General features: G+C 25.1%; 1 protein-coding gene across 5 annotated transcripts; it reads left to right on the top strand.

The window, feature by feature from the left end:
- The first annotated feature begins 1,805 nt into the window (after positions 1-1,805).
- Ent2 (Equilibrative nucleoside transporter 2) lies at positions 1,806-22,010 on the top strand. 5 transcript variants are annotated; one of them, XM_089222801.1, is made up of 10 exons: positions 1,806-2,060; positions 2,128-2,278; positions 15,960-16,122; positions 16,436-16,517; positions 16,851-16,990; positions 18,022-18,400; positions 18,474-18,654; positions 18,721-18,842; positions 19,691-19,893; positions 20,538-22,010. In XM_089222801.1, exons 2-10 carry the CDS (start codon positions 2,149-2,151, stop codon positions 20,662-20,664), a joined length of 1,527 nt encoding a protein of 508 aa, XP_089078927.1. In that variant the 5' UTR covers positions 1,806-2,060; positions 2,128-2,148; the 3' UTR covers positions 20,665-22,010. The 5 variants fall into 5 exon arrangements, with proteins under 5 accessions (XP_089078927.1, XP_089078926.1, XP_089078930.1 ...); XM_089222800.1 differs by lacking the exons at positions 1,806-2,060; positions 2,128-2,278 and adding an exon at positions 12,023-12,206; XM_089222804.1 differs by lacking the exons at positions 1,806-2,060; positions 2,128-2,278 and adding an exon at positions 12,316-12,394.
- The last annotated feature ends 340 nt before the right edge of the window (positions 22,011-22,350 follow it).

Below are 22,350 nucleotides of genomic sequence, written 5' to 3'. Positions count from 1 at the left end.
TTGGAAAAGGAATATAGTTTGACAGGTACCTATAATTTTTTTATTAGGTTTATGTATATATAGGTACCGAATAACAATATACATTGGTGCATAGGTCTAGTTAATTATCTCTTGACTCTTCACATTTTTTTTTAAAATTAAATTGCATTTTTGATTTTCCATATATCTAACCTATATCTTAAGTTTTTTTTGTCTGGACAGTGCCTAATAACCACTGTTGTGATTTATGGAGTCTTATCATCCAAAAGTACAACTTCAATTTCAAATTGAATGGCGTTTCTGGCTCACAATCTTATAAAATTTGTTATTTATATAAGTATCTACGTCAGTTTTATTATTCGTCTGCTCGATGTTAATATATCACTATATTAGCCTGCAGTAGGTAGTGTACTTTCATAGTTTCATGCCCCTAACTGCACTGGAACTTTAAAGGAATTCCCGAGGAACCTCTGATGGAACCTAACTACCTAAAGGAATATTAAAGGAACTCCTTTTTTTAAGACTTCTTATGTATTCCAAATGTCCGCACCACGGGAATTCCATATGTAAGTGCCTTTAGTTCCTAAGGAATTCCATATGGAAGTACCTAACGTACATTCCAAATTTCAAGTAGAATAAGAGGTGAAAGGTGGAATTTTTCGAAATTTAAATGAATTATTGTATTCCCTTGGCTGTATGTCGCATTTTTGTATGTAGTAGGTACCTATAAAATAAATAATAAGCATGTATTTGATTAAAATTATTAAATTGTACTTATATTTTTGTATATTTTCGATAATAAAATAAAAATATTGTTTTGTATTAGGTACCTATATTATTTTATATTTAACTAAAAATCGACTCATTAAAAGCTTATCAAATTTAACAACTATTTAAATACTAATGTAACGTCTGCTTTTTTTCCTATTACTAATATTATTAGCTTTGACACTTTGATGTGTTCACGTATTATATAGTATACAATATATATATCAATACTATTATTAACTACAGGAATCCTTTTAATCAGTCACCCAATAGTCTATATTGTAATAACGAACGAAGTATCAACTTTTAAGCATTCAGATACTAATAACTATCGAGTCAAAACATAATTATAATTATTGTTTAATATTATGTCCATTACATAATATTACATAGGTACAGTAATGAGTAAGTAAAGTAAGTAACATAGGTAAGTTGTGCATACATAGTTGAAATACTTCAACCACGGATAAATCAACATAGGTAATTTTATATATATAATAATAATAATATTGCGTAAGTATCAATAGTACATTTTTAATACATTTATTTTGAATTAGGTATTATGGGTCAATGGATTATGGATGGTGGACTGCCAGTGGTGAGTGGATCTAATTTCTATTCTATGATCAGTGGCCATTGCTTAATGTTGGGTGGCCACTGGGGTATTAGCAGACAGCTGCTAGACGCTTGGCCATGGATTCGTATTCCGTAATCCGTTGCTCAGAAATGCTGTATTTATTTTATTTTTTTAATCAAACTATGGTCAAAAAATATTAATATACAAAGTACATTCTATTACCTAAATAGAAATAGTAAGACAGTAAGTACTAATCACGTTTGTTTAAGAATAATACAATATATAAATATATTATATTACTATAATATTATTCAAAATACATACTATATTGTTATGTGGTATTATATAGGTACGCGACGACGTCGCTGGTTCATGGAATAATCAAAAATTAATTTGGAACCCGAACCGTGGTTTGTTTACAATTTAACCTTAACACGTGAAGAAGGTGCCATTTCAACATTTTTTTTATCTCCCACTCAGCTTCGTATTTCAAGATTTAAATTCTAACAAATAAACGTCATTGTGAAGTTCAAACTCTAAATTGTTATTCTTAAGTAAATACAATGTAATCGATATTAATTACATTTTGTTTTCAAGTACCTGCTAGTTGCAACATTTCTACATTTATATAAATCTGTTATTATCTCGTCTCAGTTCACTTACGACTGTTAAGTAATTAGGTCTTTAACTAGTACTCTCTGTACTCTGATTTACTATTCATTGTTTTTCTAATAAGGTAAAACATTTATTTTTAATTACAATAAAATAATATATTAATTTGTATACACAATCAATTTTAACAGGAACACAGAAAATATTTTAAAATGAGTTTAAGAACAAATACTAGTGATCAACGGTTAAAAACCGGTGGAGAAGATCACTTACTTCTGCAAGAGAATGTAGTAAAAAATGGCAATACTTTACTATCCATAAACTCGACCATGAATTCAAAAGGTTAATATGATTTTTACAGTTTTATATTTTTGTCTGTTAATGTATTTTTTTGTGGGTACACTAAATAGAAGTAAATCATTTTTATAAAAAGCTATATAATTCATATTTTGTTCTAGTAAGTAATAACATAGTCTTGGAATTCTTAAGATTTGCATACATTTCTTTATGCTCTCCAGTTTCTATTTTTAGCAAATTAATTTCATATATGTATCACTTTAAGTTTATTAATAGGTACAATATTACATGTATTTCATATTTTTGCAAAATTATTTTTAAGGCTATTAATTTAAACATAAACATTTAAGTAGTTAAAAGACTACTAGTTTAAATTTTGAATTGGGTACATATTAAACAGGGTACAATATTTGGGATATTTAACAATTGTCTCACATATAGTACTATAGTAGCTCCTATATGATATAAGTATTATGTAACATAACATTTTATATTATTATTGGTACCTACACACAGTTAATTTTTAAACTATTTATCATTTTATTTTTCATATGACATAAACAAGTTTTCCACAAAAAAGAATCTTAATTATAAATTGTTTTTAGAATTGTATTAAAATAAACAATTTGGTATGAATAAATAGTTTTAAGCACTTTATGGGAGGTTTAAATTTTAGTTAATTATTTATTTCCTCCCCCCTCCTACCCAATACTTTATTTTTACCCAGTTACAAAAGTAGTATAATTATTTAGGTAATAAATACTCGACGATTAAATCTCTGAAATATTTAAAAAATATATATATATATGTAGTAATTGTTAAGTATCACATATATCACTACATGCATTTATTAGATAAATGTTAAAACATGTAAATTGCAAATTGAATTTATCATTTTCATAAAAAAATAATTATGTAACTTATGATAAGTTTTGAAGGTAAAAATTATAGAGATAAGAAATAACTAGTACATTCTTTACAGTAGTAGGTAAAACAAGTATTCAATTTATTAAATATTTAGTTGCAAATGTGCTGTCTTAAAAATTATATTAGTTAAAAACAAAAATTGCACACAGTACTGAAAATATGTTTTGTAAATATACGAATGTTAGGTTGGTAGATGTTCCAACAATATTCATTTATTGACCTTACTAAATCTTAATAAAATACTAATTGATAGTAAGTACAATATGAAATAACTCACCAGAAAAAAAATTTTTCATTTTTCAATACAAACATTTATCACACCTTATTATTGATTAATATATAACTTTCCTTAAATGTTTGTTTAGAGTGATTTTACTGTGAAATTATGTAAGATAGATATTATCAAATATTATAAACCATCTGATAGAAGCTGATAGATTAGCTAAACTTTTAAAGTAGTGTATCTTGTTGCAGTATTATCATTGATTTAGTATACTTAATGTATACTTTATGTATCATATGGTGATGTGATTAATGTGAATCAATAATTATGATTAGTGATTACTGATTACTAAATAATACTTAAATGCATTGTAGTGATAATATTTTTGGTATCAAAACACTTTATGGTACTAAATTATTGTTGTAAATGTGTGTGTTTCAAAGAGTAAACATTTTTAAGAGGACGTCATATCCATATATATTTATAATGTCTTACTGAAGAATAATATTGCATTCCTTTACCTAATATAAAATAATTATATTAAGAAGACACTAGACCTGCAAGTGTTGTCTCCTTACATAAAACATAACAAATTGTATGTTCACAGTAATATATTTTACTCTGTTATCGACCTGTCATAAAATTTGAAAATGACATTATTATTTGGAGCATCTTTGAGGCATTCATAGATATTTTTATTAAAAAGCCAAGTTATGACCTTTTTGAAACTGTATTTTTATTTTTAAAAGAAATTTACAATCTATACCTTAGGCACAATGAGTAAATGTGAAACAGAAAATATATAAGGTATCAAAACAATTAATATTAATAATAAAAAGAGTTTACAATAAATTATATAGTACATGTTACGTTTGATGAGAGCAGCCACCATTAATGACACTCTGACACTCTCGCTCGTTTTTTTTTTTTTTTTTAGTATACTTAATTATTTAGTACTTGATTTATATAAGCAAGTCACGGCACCATTTACGTTTTAACTTTCTTGGAGGGTTTCCGGGGATAGTTGGGGTAGAGAGATTTCTAACGAGGGGATTGGGGTGAGATAATAAGTGGTGGTGGAAACGTTTATAATAAATTTTTGCTTCATCATGCACTAGAGGCATTTTTTAATCTGAATGAGTAGTATGATTAGATACATAGGGAGGTGCATTTAATAATTTACGAAGCGCTAGATTTTGGAAAGTTTGTATTTTGTTTAGATTGGACTTTTTGCGTTTCCCCATAATTGCAGTCCATATACATTTTAAAATGACCATAACTTATTCAAAAATATTAATATCAATAAAATTTTCCAAGGTGCACTAGATAAATCTCTTACCTTAAATGGTATTGTTTGTTTATATTCACACTAGTTTTAAAAATAACAGGTAAATTAATTATTGTTAAATTACATAAATTGAATAACAGAACATAAAAATGATTGATTCTTGGTGTTTAAATTTAAATTGGTTTACGTCTGAATTTCAAATTCATGAAACTTCCTATAAAATCTTCATAATTTATATTTCGTAAAATATCATATTCAATGCTAAGTAAAGCTAACAGGTTGAAATTATTTTCTATCATGGATAAAGTTACCTCAATATTAGAAAAATAATCTATGACGTTTTATTCTAGGAACAGTTTATATGTATTTCCTGTAATTTTTTCATTTTCTTTGTATATTTTTGAAACTCAAATAAAAAGTCTTGAATTGAATCAATTAATTTCTCAATTTTTCATATTAGTAATTAATTCTTATATGTTTCTGCTTAGTTTTAAGTTAGTACAATATTATGATTTCATCATAAAGCATATTATCTAACTTGTTGAAATTCATGAAATGTTTATCAATTAGTTTATGCGCCTTAAGCTTCTGTCACAATGAAGATTCAAGTTGGTCTATTAGGGTAACTATCTGGAGAGTACTGTACACTGTGTGTATGAATATATTATATATGATAGAGGACTAATCCATTTTATACATTTTATTAGTTCACAATTTTTATACACATTTGAAGACAAATGTTGACAATATTGGATATTTAAGCAAAAAATATTAACCCTAGAGACTTAAACACTATTACTTGGTAAATTACAATAAATTAAATAACTGATCTCTCAAATAGTCTCAAATATATTGGTTTTACTAAACCTAAATCAGCTAAATCTATACCTTGTTCCAAAAGAGAAGACACCAGGCGGCTATAGGTAAACCGGTTTTGCTACGTAAATCTGGTGTCTTCATTTTTGGAACAAGGTATATATTGTAAAAATTTTGTTTTAACTGCATTTGCAGCTACTCGTGGATGGCTGTGTTTTCAGTCGCGGATAAAAATGTAGCAGATCATAAAGGTCACGTATAAGCTTCTTGAATATACAACAATAAATATAGAATCTAACCCTAACGGAAAACGCTATGACGTACGAACACGTCAGAAAGTCTTGAATATCCCACGGCCCTTATGGTTGACGTACCCCTACATAAATGATGTTTAACCAGTTTAATCATTATTTTAGATCTAGAATTTATATGTTTTTTTCCTTGATTCTAAATAAATTGGTTGTTAGATATGTTAACGGTTTGTAATTTTGTATTATCCTCGATTAAGTTGAATAATATTTTTGACATGATGCATATAATAAATTCAAGATTCAATTTTGGATGATCTTATGAATTTGAAATTTTATTTATTTGATTAATGTCTTTAATTATTGGGTTCTTTGTAGAATTATCGTAAATTTACTATCTTATCGTACCTCTATCTTGGTCAGATGACCGATAAGATTACCCATACGGCTATACATTTTTTTTTGTTTTTCATTAGTACGATAAACTTTAGTCAATATAAATATATTCGCATTTACATTGTCAGTCATTCGTATTTCAAAATACGGAAGAACATATTATATATATATTAATATTATTAATATTATTTCATCGTAGCAATATTCTCTATAATAATAACTACTTATAATAAATAATAACTCTATATAAAAAATAAACGCTAGAGCTCTAATTAGAAGGTAATTTTTGATTTGTATGGAAAAAATATTAAATTTTACATAGAAATGAATAAAATATACATTTTACCATATTTTATTGCATATAAATACTAACACTAATTAGTCACTTCTACATATGGATCCGGGACTTGCATCAAGTCAATATTTTAACTTCAAATGCTAATAAAAAAAATTGTGCCTATGTATTTTTATAATTTTTAATTACTATAAGAATAACTTATGAGGAACTTTTATGAGGTATTAAATTTTCAAGTATTTTGATAGGGCCAAAAAAATTTGATCGACACTTCAAAAGAAAATTTTCAGAAAATTGAAAATTTCAGTTGTCTATAAATATCTCAAAAAAGTCAAAATATTTTGAAAATTAAACCATGTAGAGAAAATATTCTTTTAGCCTTAAGTTTAGATGACCAATTGTCAGGAAAACTTTATAAATAAAAAATATAAAAAAAAAAAAACCATGTAAAGAAAATAAAATCTAAATAACTTGTGAAATTTTCAAGTATCTACGACTTATACTTTTTGAATAATTACAAATATTTAAAATCGTTTGAGGATAAATCGTTATCGTTACGCTATTTCGTAAAAATTTAAAATTCAAACGCATTTAACATTTTTCCTATAATGATGTATCGAGTTTTCTCTATAGCTACTTGAAGGAAAACTAATAGAAAACTTAGTGTTTTATTTTTAATCCTTAGTTATAAACACAAAACATTTTATGATTTTTCAACTTCAAAATTACTTGCAAACTCTCGCGTTTTCGACAGATTTCGTAAAAATTTGAACTATAAACGCTTATAAAAAAAAATTGTGACTTACGATTTTTAATTTTTTTTAGCTACAATAAGAACAATTCATAAAGAAGTATTAAATTTTCAAGTTTTTTTGGTCGTCCAACATTTTTTTACCGGCACTTCAAAAAAATTCTCAGAAAAATTGAAAATTTCAGTGGTCTATAAAGAACACAAAAAAATTAAATCGTATATAGATATCACTAACATTAACATTTGGTGAAAATTTCAAGTATTTACAATGATTAGTTTTTGAATTGCAGCCATATAAAAAAATCGATTTGGTCGAAAACTGGCTTTGCGTAAAAATTCCCGTTTTTCTGTCATTTTTTTTTTGTTTTTCTCGATTTTTTTTTAAACTGTCGGAAAATGTTTACTTTTAACCTCTATAATGCATCAAGGATATTCACTTTTACATCGGAAACCACCCCCAAAGTTTGAAATTTAAGCTAATGCTTAAAATAAAGTCGAAATAATTTCGACTAGTTATGCTGTACACAGACACAAAAAAAAACACACCTCATTGTAAAATCAATACATTCATCACTTCGTTCAGAATCTAAAATTCTTAATACTTTTCTAAATAATCGAGAAAAACAAACTAAAAATTAAGGGGAAAACGGGAAATTTTACGCAGACTCATTTTTGGACAAAATCGATTTTGATTTTTGATGTAACTTAAAAACAAATTACCATAGAGATACATGAAATTTTCACCGAATGTTTGTATAAGTATATTTTATCCACCATGTAATTTTCAAAAATTTTCGACTTAAGTTGAACTATTCATAGGCATTTGAAATTTTCGATCATTATTAGTTTTTTTTTAACTAATATCGATAAAAATGTATTTGTTTGGCAGAAAAGCTTGAAAATTTAATACAAGGCTCTTAACATATTGTTACAATAGCAGTTGAAAAATAAAAATAAATTCATAGTCACAATTTTTTTTTGTAAGCATTCAAAGTTTAAATTTTGACAAAAGATATAAAAATTACGAAAATTTACAAATTATTTTAAGCTAGAAATTCATAAAAGTTTTTCTTTTTAAATCTAAGATTTGAAAATTTAATACAAGGCTCCTATCATATTTTTACAATAGCAGTTGAAAAATAAAAGAAATATATATGAATAATTTTTTTTTTAAAGCATTCAAAATTTGAATTTTGACAAAATACATAAAAATCACGAAAATTCGCAAATTATTTTAAACTAGAAATTCATAAAGTATTTTCCTTTTACATCTAAGATTTAAAAATTTAATACAAGGCTCCTAACATATTTTTACAATAGCAGTTGAAAAATAAAAGAAATGCATAGTCACATTTTTTTTTTTTACAAGCATTTAAATTTTAATTTTGATAAAAAATCTTATAGGATTTTAAACTACCGTAATATTTACAACATTTTCCTACTTATTATGTTTAGTTTAGATAAATCGTAAATATACATGTATCTTATTTATTAATATAAATCCCAGACGAAAATTCGCAGAATCGTTTTTTTTTTATTTTCAGATAAAGTCAATAAATACAAAATTTGATTATACCTTTCGATTATTAATAAATTATGATCACATGTATATGTGATATATTATTTTAGTATACACTATAAAGGGTGATAATCAAGCCTGCTTACCCCTTTTTTTTCTTAATGAATTTATTCAAAATCTGTTTTTTTGAATTTTTAAATATACTCGAAGACTATATATATTTTCAAATTCTTGAGTTTTTTTTTTTATCAATTAAGGAGTGCCTTGTGGCAATACAAACCTTTGTTTTTCAAATGAGAACCCCAATTTTTTACTACCTATAAGTTATTTAAGGGTTTTTTTTTTGAGAATTTTGATGTATTGAAATAAAAATTCTTATGAATAGTTTTTGAGTTATTAAACTTAGTGTTCTAAGGATAAAAGGTCAATGGTTTAGGTTTATAAGATATGTGGCTATTATGGTGAAATATTAGTCATTAATATTAATCTATCATCTATCAACATACATAATTTGTAAAAACAACCTAAGTATCATAAATACTATAATAGTTATAATAAAACGTGTATTTTATACTTTTGTAAAACGATTTTTAAGGACTATTATCCTTAATACAAACATTTTAATAACTAGAAAACTACTCATTCGAATTTTGATTTCGATACATTAAAATTCTCAAAAAAAATTAACCGTTTAATAATTTACATTAAAAAAGAAGAGTTCTCATTTGGAAAACAAACGTTTGTATTGCCACAGTACAAAAAATCTCATGAATTTGAAAATATGGTCTTTGAGTATACTTAAAGATTCCAAAACTCAAATTATGAATAACTTCATTACTAAAGAAAAAAAGGGGTGAGCATGCTTAGGTATATAATTAATATTCATTTAAAAATATTATATATCTATACAAACATCAATCACATTAAAGTCGACTATTTTTTAAATGTTTTTTAAATGCCATTAAAAAAAAATATATATATATTTTTTAAACTTTTTTTGTATCAGTAAAAGCCCAAAGGTTTATATTATTTCATATATATTTTTGAATAATAAGTATATGGAATATTAATCAAATATAACAAAATATCTATATTTAAAAAAAGAAAATAAATTAAATTTTTTAAATGAATATTTTACATATACCTATATTATTTTATTAATTATTAATATAATTATGAATGAAAATTTAATAGAATATTTTGTATTTTTGGACTTTTTGGAGTAGCAATAAAAATGTGCCAGGAAATTTTCGTCCCAACGGTAAAAAAAATGAGTCCAAGTTTTTTGTCCGTGGACTCCCGAACTTTTTCACTAATTACCATTTATGTATACGATTGTACGATGTATCAATTACGAAATATGACCCATCATCATATTATGTAATATGAGTATTATTCAAACAGTTATCGATCGTAAAGAAACTATTGTTATAAAACACAAAATTATTTCTTACCCAAGTTGAGGTACTCTTCAATAATTCTCGATGAATAAGATGAACTTTAAATTATAGAACCAGTTCTAAAGTATATAAATTTAAATTCCGATATTCTTTTTTATTCAATATACAAGTTGTGTGTATAGAAATTTTAATTTTAGAGTAAGCGATTATGACCGTGGACGTGTGACAATAGGTACAGCTGTTTTTTAAATATAACTTTTAATTTTACACATTATTTATTTATTTATTATGCGCATTATACACATTTCACTTGCTTAGAGTTATTTTTTTTATTTAAATAATACAAACAATTTTAAGTATATTGAAATGTCTTGCCGTGTTTAGTATAATGATAAATTGATTTGAAGCAATATTACTTTAAAACATTTGCGATGAGACCAATAATAATGATGACTAATGACGAACTAAATTAGTAAAATAAATTGTACGTACATGATCTACATTTTAAAGACGTATAAATATTAAACATTATGGATGTATTATGTAGATCATATAATCCATAAAACGATTGCTCTGATATAGAATAATGGCAAGTGTATTTCAGTAATTGATACATTATTGTTTTTCGGTATTGTATGGTTCATTTTATTTTCATTAAAATGTTTGTTCTTCGAATAAAATCTGTAGATCAAAAAAGATAAATCATGATAATTCACTTTATAAATCACTTACTCCAAACAATCCAATACATAGGTATATACAATATTGTAAGGGTTCAGGGGTATCAATTATTTTTATTATTATTAAGTACATTATTTATCGTCAAAATTATTTTATGATGCATATACATATGTGATATATTATGTACACCATAGGACATATTGTATATGTATATATAATTATTTTTCAGCAATTAGTTGTGTCTTAGAGGACGCTACACACATCTGTTGTTTCCGTCTTTCAAGTACGTAACATAGCGAATTTACGCTTAGCAGATCACTTATGACTCCAAAAATTAGAGTAAATTGACCTATTATGAAACTTAATGGCAAGACGTACGTATTTGTATGTGGATTTTTTACAATGACTTAGTTTTTAAGTGAATTATGAGCATTTTTAATTTACACTTTTTTGTAAATGCATAATTTGTTACAAAATTGAATTATTGTAAAAAAACCACAATCAAACATAGATCATGTTCTTAACATCAAGTTTCGTAATAGGTCGATTCACTAAAATTTTTAAACTAACGGAGTTAAACGTGATCTGCTGAGCGTAAATTTGGTATGTTATATTGTTATGTATCCACTTGTAAGACAAAGACAACAAATGGATGCGTATCGTCCTTTTAAGAGGACGCCACACCCGCATGTGTTGTCTCCGTCTTACAAACGTATAACATAGCAAAATCTGTTTAGCGCAGGACAACTTTTTTCCCTCAAAATTATTTATAATAGAATTTTCAAAATTTCACAACGCATAGGTAAGAACTTTTTCTGTGTCATAGCGTCGTTATTTTTTTGATAGCACAAACCAATAATTTTAAGTAATTTAATGAAAAAATAAATGTATTTTCTTAAGCTTATAACTTTAATTATATTTATGTTATCAAAAAAATAACGACGCTATGACACAGATAAAGTTCTTACCTATGCGTTGTGGAATTTTGGAAATTCTACTATAAATACAAAGGGAGTAAAGTTGTCCCGCACCTAACAGATTTTTCTATGTTATACGTTTGTAAGACGAAGACAACACATGTGGGTGTGGCGTCCTCTTAATGTTAATTGAAACCCTTGCCTAGCTATTATTTTTGCAATACACGTGTATGGCATTGCAAATACAAAATAAATATTATTTTCTTATCTAGATTGGAGAGAAACCGGATTCTTCGTTATATCACTTTATATTCGAGGTTGATAATGCAGTTTTTATGTTTCTATGTTACCTTCCTATTTAGAATTCCAGTCATTATCAAGGTTGACAATCGTTAACTACACTAATAAAGTGTCTAAATTACATTTTACTGAGAAGTATACCAACTCTTTCTTTTCATCAATCAAATTGTTCGTGTTCTTCTGTTTATTTAAAAATAATATAACGTATTTAGGTAGGTAAATAGTTAATTTTTTATTTACCTTGTGTTAAGTAGTTCCTAAATTCCTGGAGTGTTTTGATTGTGGTATTTAAAAAATAAATATAATATACTGGTTAGTGGTTGCAGCATTTATTGGTAATGGAATTACAAGTTGTTTGGTGATAATCATTATTCTTCACTGCTTTCTACAAGTCAGCTGTGTAAGTGTGTAAATGATCAATTCATGTATAATACTATATAGTATAATATAATTTATACTTATAAAACAAATCAGTGTATTTTTAGTTTTATGTTTTGAATAAAAACTTGTGAATTTTTCTAAAATATATTATCTAAAATTAATTCATATAAATGTTTTTAATAAAATGAATATAATATGTTAAACAAGATGTCCATTAAGGTAACGAGGTATTTATAACATTTATAGTCTAGCTTTATAACTGACGAAATTAAAGCATGGTTATACTAAAAATTACATTATGGGGTAGGAGATCCATTTTATGTTAGACCCTCATTATTATTAAATGATTTTTACGTTTTTTGAAAGTATTTATTCTTACTTAAATTAGTTTAAAAACAAATAACAATAATAAATAAATATATATTTATATATATTTTAAATCTTAGAAATATAAATTAAATGTGTAATTATTATATTATTTAAATTCTAAAAAAATGAACAATTTATTTTGAAATAAAATATTATGTAGATTCTTTATGTCTTTAATATTATTTTTATAACAACGGGAATTTGTAGGTATTTAAATCAAGCCAAGCATTAAAGTTCTTATGAAATTAAAAACCTCAGGAATACGTTTAGGTCAATCCAATTAGGTATTAAATCAAATATATGAGAATATTACTCTATATTTTGTATGAGCAATATAAATTAAGAGTTTCATCGTGATGGTAATTTTCACATAAAATTATTTTACTCTATATTATGTAATACTAATGAAAATTGATACTCGTTTATTTATTTATCAATAATTAGCTACGTATTTATAAATTATAAATTATATTATTTTCTTTTTGTGTATTAGCAATAGTTACATGTTTGTAGAGGCGGCAGACGGTTCACAATATATTAAATTATATCTTTATCAACGCTTGCAGTAATATATAATATATTAAAAAATAAATGCCGCCTACTACTTATTAGCCAAATACAATTGCGGTCGAGTTAGTTTAGTTTCATTTGCTGTAACGTTAGATACACGTGGAATCTGGCACTATAATCTATTTATCCATTTCGGTTTAAGATAGTTCTGCGTTTTGTTTATTTTTAAATTTAATGTTAATGCTGTTTTTTTTAAACTTAAGTTAAAAATAAATATACTGTGAGTAACTTATGTATTAATTTTTAGTTAGTTATGAATAGTATTAATATATACTTTACTGGTTAATTATTTTTAACAGTTAACACAAATTATTTGTCGACGCTTTTGAAAATATTATTATTTTTTCATTCTTTAGTCATTATAAAACATTTTTGAAAAAAAAATATATATGTATATTGATTATTCTATCTTTTTATTTTTCTAATTTTTAATTGACAAACAAATTTGCAATTTCATATTCAAAAATAGAAAATATATATACCTATAAATCGGACATAAGTAACTATTTATATATATAATATGTATTTAAATTTTAAAATGTTGGTTGTGGAGTGGCATAGGAACCTCGCGAAATGTTAATCCCCTAAAGAAGTGTTTACCAAAACTTTTAATATTTATAAATTGTTAACTAACTATTAGTTTTATAAATCTAAATTGTCTAAAAATATTCTGCTAAAGTATATTAAATCAAAAATGTGTGTTGTCATTCTAAAAAGTACACACCTTAAAAATGAGAAAATTTTTGTTGAACGTTAATATTTATCAAGAATTGGTAACGCGTGTTTACTATTTGAAAAAATCGCCTTATATATACACCCTACAAATTACAATACCAGTTCAAATCTAGTATTAAAATTATCTATCGTACTATGTGATATGTGAACTATTATTATTATTGCTACAAATATAAATTTCATTCGTTTAAAATAGTATTTCATAATTTGTAAGTATTCATCTAAGAATGTAATATTATATTGCTTAGATCATGATAAAAATATTTAGGTATGCCTGTAATGTAATCAGTGTTATTACGTTTTTTGCAAATCTGGTACAAATATGAATGCGTTTTTTATAGTTGTCTAATGGGACTTGCACGTGCGTAAGCCGGCTTACAAAAAATGTGCGTTGATTTCCTTACATTTCTTCAGTTATTATTTAGTAATAATTTAACTAAATTTTTAAAAATATCATTATGTTAAAATAACCAGTATAATTTAGTAGTTGAAATACAAGCAGTACATTTTGAGTTACTATCTAGAAAATTCGGAACGATTTTTGCCTCTCGAAAAAATCTAAAGTGAATCAAAATCTTTTATTGAGTTATAATTAGATACGAAAATTAATCCTAATTATTGTTTTTAACCATAATAAATTAATTTTTGAATTTTAAATAGATAAAAACAAGGCAAATACCTAATTGTATCTTAATAAACTGTGTAACAGGTAAAAACCTTTGTATAGTTATTATTACCTACTAACTTAATTTTATACATTATCTAGTTTATTGGAATGTTTTTAAAACTTATTATTATCTAGCAGTTGGTTATATTTTAATATAAAAATATAACGAACGTGTATTAATCGTTTGAATAAAATGTGATGATAATTCGAATTGGAGTGCTTAACAATGTGAAGCGCTGTGGTTTTATGAAACTATGTAATTGAGAACCAGATTGACCCTTAATTGAATTCCACATTCCAGACAATATCCCTCCTCAATAAATTCTTTTCAAGTGTCATGACCTTCAACATATAGCTTTATACTCATTTTGTATTTGGTTGTAATATTTTTGATTCAACACTATGGCCCTATAGTTGCGTTTTGTTCGATTCAGTGTTATTATTTGTTGTAAGTATAAACATTTTTTATAACAATAATAACGTATTAATGTTTGTAGTTTTAAAATGTATTTAGCTTAAATATTATGATTTGGCAAAGATATAATATTATTTTAAAGTCGTTTCATATTTTGGCAGTTTAAAAATCGACTAAAATTAATGCCACAACACCAACAACACCAATAAACTAACATTAACATTATTTATTTCTCCTTAGTATTCAGTTGTAATTTAAAATCATTTTTATGGTTCCCAAACTAATATTAACAAATAATTGTGTAATTTGTTTCATAGTGTCATAGTGAAATACAACATAATTAATAATTATACATTTTGTTTTTTGAGTTTGTTTAAGGATATTCCCAAGTAATCTTTTGTGTCTTAATTCCATTAGTAACATGGTTCTTAACTTCATAATAATACATGACATAACATTAATTAAAATATTAAATTCATAAAATGGCCTATATGTTGTTATTTGTGAGATTGTTTAATATTGTGTTCTTTCAAAAATAAAAATAAATAAATAATTTTAAATGACTATGCCCAAAAAATTAATTAGACATACAAAAATAGACCTATTTTGGAAATCACTTTATTATTTTTATACTATAATATTTATTTTTATTCTCATAGTTTATTTTAAATTATTGAAATTAACGTAAATACTTAGTAATATTAAATGCATAGTATATAGTTAGTAAAAATTTTTAATCAGTAAAGCATTAATAACCAGGTATTTTTATTTATATTTATTAAGTAAATATCTCATTTACTTATGAAAATTGTTTGTTGTGTTTTTTAGTTCAACCAACTAAACATAATTCATTTACAAGTGTTGCTTCTGAGCAAGTACCAGTACGTTTGACTCCAGCTTGGGAAGAAAATAATTTACCAAACGACGAACTTAACTTTAAAACATTAAGCATGGATGATGCTGTATTAGAGACTGACCCTCCAAAAGACAGGTAAGTTAAAATTAATATATACTTGTGATATTACTATTTAGATACATCATTGAGACATTGATTATGATGTAATTTACTGTTAATCACCTTAAATTACAAACACTTATGACACTTCCTATCCTAAGTTTATTTATAGAAACTTTTTATTTTTGATTCTGACTTAACTTAATACTAATGTTAAAATTCTAGTGATAAATAAACATTTTAAAATTACATTTATGACAATTCTGTTGTTTTTTTTTTAAGTTGAGAAGATTATGTACAAATAATATTTTAAATTAATAATAATAATATTAATTTTTTATTGTTCTAGATGGAATATTGTGTATTTGATCTTAGTTCTTCATGGAATTGGAATATTAATGCCTTGGAATATGTTTATAAATGCTAAATCTGTAAGTGGAAATTTAATGCTAAAATTGAAAGTGTATTTATTACTATATTCAAAAAATTTAAATACTTATACTTATTTGTTCTCAAAATGTGATTAATGTAACTGTTAAGGGACTTAAATTATTTGAGGGTGTTCAAAACATTTATTAGAATTGTTAGTAACCCAATTATATTTTATTTAAAATATTTTTTTAAACTCTTATTTTCGATTACATAAACATTTATCATAGGATTTCAATATTATTTAAAAAAATGTATGTACTCTACTATAAAGCAGTTTTAAGAATTACTTTTGATAAAAATGTTTAAATTATTAATACGTTTGTTTTTTTTAGTATTTTGTGGATTACAAGTTGGGTAACGATTATTTAGGTCAAGATTTGCATTATGCATCCATTTTCATGGCTTACTTGACTATTGGCTCACAGCTACCTAGTCTTCTATTCAATTGGCTCAACATATTTTGTCCAATAGGGTAAGATTAAATGTAAATATAAATATTGTTATGTCAGAGGTACTAATAAATAGTATTATAAATTATAAATATGGTACTATTGATGATTATGTTTGTATGTGTAATGTAGTCAGCAAATGGCCAGAGGTTATCATTTTGTGTTATTTAAAAGCATTTAATACAGATAAAAGATATTGTTAAAAAAATTAATTAATTAAATTAAACATGGTTCAACATACAATCAAATCTTAGATATAACTTTTAATTAAAATATTTAAAATGTCTATACACTTATGTATTGTTATAGTAATTTAACAAATTAAATTAATTGTTTGATAATAATAATAGTTATTATAAACATAAAAAGAAGGTTAAACAGCCATCAGGTATGACCAGTGGCAATATCTTAGATACAAGTTCTAATGTTCTATAAATCTATATGACCCTCCCTATCCACCATATAGTCTATACTTCATTCTCCAATAATTTGCCTTTTTCAATATACATTTTGTAATTCATTGTTTTTGTTTATACTTAAAATATTGCTAACTCATAGAAGATCATTTTCAATAGATGTATTCACCAACTTAGGCCAGCTAAACAAGAAAGATTAATATAATACAATTAACAGTGTCACCCAAACAGGTTAACAAGTACTGCAACTACATGTGCTTTTGAGGGGGGATTGACATAAATTACTAGTGTTACAGGAAAATGTATACATTGAAAAAATAAGCTATAGTAATAAATTAATAAAAATTAATTTCCATTAACTACAGTAATTAATAAGTGAATATAATTGAGTAATAATACTTTTTTTAAACAAAAAAATGAGTGTTTAAGTTTTTAACTGCATTGCTCTCAAAATATCCTGTGTGCCACTGAAAATGTATGTAATATACTAAAGTATAAGTAATTAAAAATAATATTATGAAAGTGAAAATCAGAAATTATAAAATTTGATCAAATTTTTGTGCAACTAAACTTCTCAAAAAATTCAAGATTCCTTGATGCAAATCAAATATTTATTATGTAAATAATTTTATTTTCAGCGGAAAATTGACAACTCGAATTGTATGGTCTATTCTTACTGAAGTACTTTGTTTTGTTTTTACTGTTGCGTTGGTCATGATTAATACCTCTCAAATACCAGCTCTATTTTTCTGGTCAACTTTAGGCAGTATAGTGTTGTTAAACATGGCAAATGGTATTTACAACAATTCTGTTTTTGGTATGGCCGCTAAGCTCCCTACAAAATATATTGGTGCTGTGGTTCTTGGTACAAATTTAAGTGGTACCTTTACATCTATTGCTAACATTGCATCAATTTCAATTACTCCAGATGCTCGAACTGCTGCTATATATTATTTTACCACAGCACTATTTGTGTTGCTTGCCTGTTTTGATACATATTTTGCATTGCCATTAAATGTAAGTAATTAATACTTTTGAGTATAAATATGCCAAAAAATACATGTATTTATTTATGTATGCATGCTTATAGAGATTTTATAAGTATCATGAACTCATTTATCAACGACAAATTGAAAATCAAGGTTCTAAACAAGGCGAAGAAAATGATAAAGTTCCTTATTGGCGTATTTTTAAACAAGCTAGTCCACAATTATTTAATGTATTTTTTGTATTCTTTGTAACACTATCAATATTTCCAGCAGTTCATTCAGGTATAACATATTTTGTTAAACAAACCATAGTATATAATAACTTATATTTTTGTAACTATGTTATAGATATTAAAACATCAAATAAAGATTTTATTTTTGGAGATACATATTATACCAGTGTATTGTGTTTTTTGACATTCAATGTATGCGCACTTATTGGAACATATCTTTCTACATTGGTTTCGTGGGTAATTATTAATATTCATTAAATTTTTTATTCTAAATACAGTACTCTCTCGTTAACACGAACTCGGTTAACACAAATTATTGGATAACGCGAACAGATTTTTCGGTCCCGAGAAAGATCTTTATACTATAAGATACAGTTTTTTTTATTTCCTCGGTTTATATGAATTATTTCGGTTAACACAAAACTCGAACAAATTTTAGGTACTATATTGTCGTTTTGTTGATTAACACAAACAGAAAAATGTCAATCTGTACATATGTATGTATCTATTTTTGTTTTATTACTCGTATAGTCGTTAGTAATTTAATCTTTATAACACAGTTTTATCGATATCTTATCTTATCCCTACTATGTATGTACATATTCTCTATTGTAGGTACATACATATGTATACATGTGTAAATTTGTATGTGTGCAATCTAGTTCGGCGATAATCGCTCTCGTTTAAACTAATAATTGCTCTATCGATCAGTTGGTCAATTGACTTTTTGGTGTCGTTAGTGATTGACCAAAAATAGTTTGAAAAGGAAGCAAATGTCTATAGATCTAAAAACTAAACAACTCATTTTAGTAGAAGTCGAAAAAGGTACACTGCCTAAAACCAAAATCGCGGAAAAATTTATATTTTGAAGATTACTTAATAAAAAAAAAAAATTTATTTGAGTGTAAAATAACGTATTAGATTTAATCTTCTCTGATAACACAAACAAATTCGTGTTAAACCTATTGGTTTACACAAATTCTTTTAACACGAACAGGTTATTTTGTGGTCCCGTCGTGTTCGTGTTAATGATGGAGTACTGCAGGTAATTTAACTAAATGTAATGTTATTAATTTATTTTTTAGCCAAAGCCGAAATGGCTTTTTGTTCCTGTGATACTAAGAGTTGTTCTTATTCCATTATTTTTGATTTGTAATTACCAGCCGATTGGTGTTACAAGAGTAATGCCTGTACTAATAGAAAACGATTATATATTCTGGGCATTAGGAGCAATCCTTGGATTATCTAGTGGTTATTACAGTTCTGTAGCGATGATGTATGCTCCAAGGTAAAAATAATTGCTTTAATTGCTTAACTATGTTTAAAATTAAATCATATGTGTATTTTAGTATTGACTAAATTCCAATTAATTTAAAATATTATTATCTAATAATACAATTTCAGGTATAGGTAATTTTTTTTTTAAAGTGTTCAAATGTGGCATATTAGATTCTCAATTCTCAGATGTGACAAGTGTCTAGTGCTACTATCTACAGTTGTTGTCAATCACTTGTTTCTATATTAATTTCATAAATCTGAAATAACAACTGATGGATGATTAAATAACAATTTCTTATACCTTATGTTAGTGGTTCTCAACCAGTGTATCGCAGCACAATATTATGTCACAAGATCGATTAAGTGTGCTGCTAGAAATGTCTGATATTTGTAATTATACTGTAAAAAATATTGAAAATAGTACATTTCATTACATTTATTTTGAGTGTGCTACAAAAACTAGTTATGTATAATAGGGTGCGGTGAACTAAAAAAGCTTGAGAACCACTGCCTTATAGTATTTTCTTGATTTCCTCGCTTAGCTATATAGTAGCTCATTTTTAAACACTTATCTTATTTTAATATAACTCCCATTAAAAGTTCTATCATCATGTATATAATAATTGTATACTAATATAATATGATTACTTTTAGTTGTGTTGAACCAAGATACAGTGGCATTGCAGGTATGTTTGGAGCTGCTATGTTGCTTACTGGAATTTGTAGTGGAATACTCTTTGGAATGATAACACCATTTATTGTAGAACACGTATCTATATAGAAATATATTAAAATGTAAAAAAAACTTTTTCATGTTTAAAATCAGAACTATTATTATCCATATTGTATTTTAACTTATTAGACATTGATTATAAGTACTATATAGATACAGGCGCAGATCAAAATATTTTCTATAGGAAGGGAGTCAAAATGTAAAACCCAATATTATTTACCTGACTTATGTACTTTTCTTATCATAATTTTAAATGTTTAAATAATAATGTTTGATCATAGTTTTTTTTAGAGGGGAGAATTGTCATAATTTTACAGATATGCGCCTGTATACAGTTGTCACAGAAATATGAATTGAGTGAAAAATTAAAGATTTAACGTGAAGTTATGTTATATGGTAAATCTCTAATTTCTTGTTCATCACATTTTTCTGGAATAACCTGTATTAGTTGCTCAATTATTTTACATTAAATATCATATTTCATTTATAACCTAATCTAAGATTCAAACAATGAAATTGTAATGATTATATTATAAAAGTATTTTAATTAAAAAAAACTTAGAACTAGAATTTACACCTACATGAGACTTAAAAATAAATGTTTGTATTAAGAGTGAAATATTTTCTATTTAGATTTTAATATTAAAATCTTACATTTTTTTTTTTTTATCAATTCTTTATTTTAATTAAAGTATTCTATAATTGTATATTTATTATTATGAAGTAACATCAATTATTATAAATTACATATGAAGAATTAAAAAAAAAAATTTATAAATGTATTTTAATTTTAAATACCATAATGAAGTATTTTGTATTAATTTGAATAAGTTTTTTTTTTTTTATAAAATTTGTACATACATTAAATTATTACCTATTGGAATAATTACTATTTATCATTTTCATTGACTACATAAATTATAATAAAGTTGTTTAGTTATTTATTCATAATGAATATTTTTGTAAGTATTATAAACATTAAAAATCTTAATTATTGTAAGATTTTGCATTTTTTTATGCAAATTAGTTTATCATTATTATTATACAATAATATGTTGTAACTGATTTATAAATAACAACACCAAATTGTGTTAACTTCATTTTTAATAATATTAAGTTTTATGTTAAAATTATGAGTTTAATTTATGTGCTGTATTAGAAATTAGTTTTGCTTAAACCAATGGGTTGTAAACGTAATATTAGTATCAAATACTTATAATTGAATACATTTAGTGTTTGTCTAATTGTATATTATCATGATGATATCATAATAATGATCCTATATACCAAAAAAAAAAAATAAAAATAAAATAGAAAACAATTACTTAAGCCCATTGTGATTCATATTGTATTGCATGAATAAAATATTATAACATTTCTTAAATTACTTAAAATGTATTGTGTTTTAAATTGTTATTAATAATTGAAGGTTGGGTAGTATGTTTTATATACTTCTTAAATCCAATTGTATCTAACGGCATTGAGTATAGATAGTATATATACTATCTATACTCAATGCTAACGGTGTTTCAGAATAAAGAGCTTTAGGGTATTCTCTATTATTTATACAACGGTGTTATGGATATTGTTATTTTATAAGCAAACTTTTCATATTCAACCATTCAAAAAGCTGCTCAGTTTACTCGTGAACATTTATTTTACAAAGATCTTACGGGATGCAGTTATAAATTCACAAACTTTACAAATAAATACATTTTTTTATCCAGTTTTGTA

This window comes from Diuraphis noxia, unplaced genomic scaffold (genome assembly GCF_037042655.1).
Source record: "Diuraphis noxia isolate RWA-SAM2 unplaced genomic scaffold, SU_Dnox_SAM2 contig0003, whole genome shotgun sequence".
In the NCBI taxonomy this organism is placed as follows: domain Eukaryota; kingdom Metazoa; phylum Arthropoda; class Insecta; order Hemiptera; family Aphididae; genus Diuraphis; species Diuraphis noxia.
This window is presented reverse-complemented; position numbering and strand designations above follow the sequence as displayed.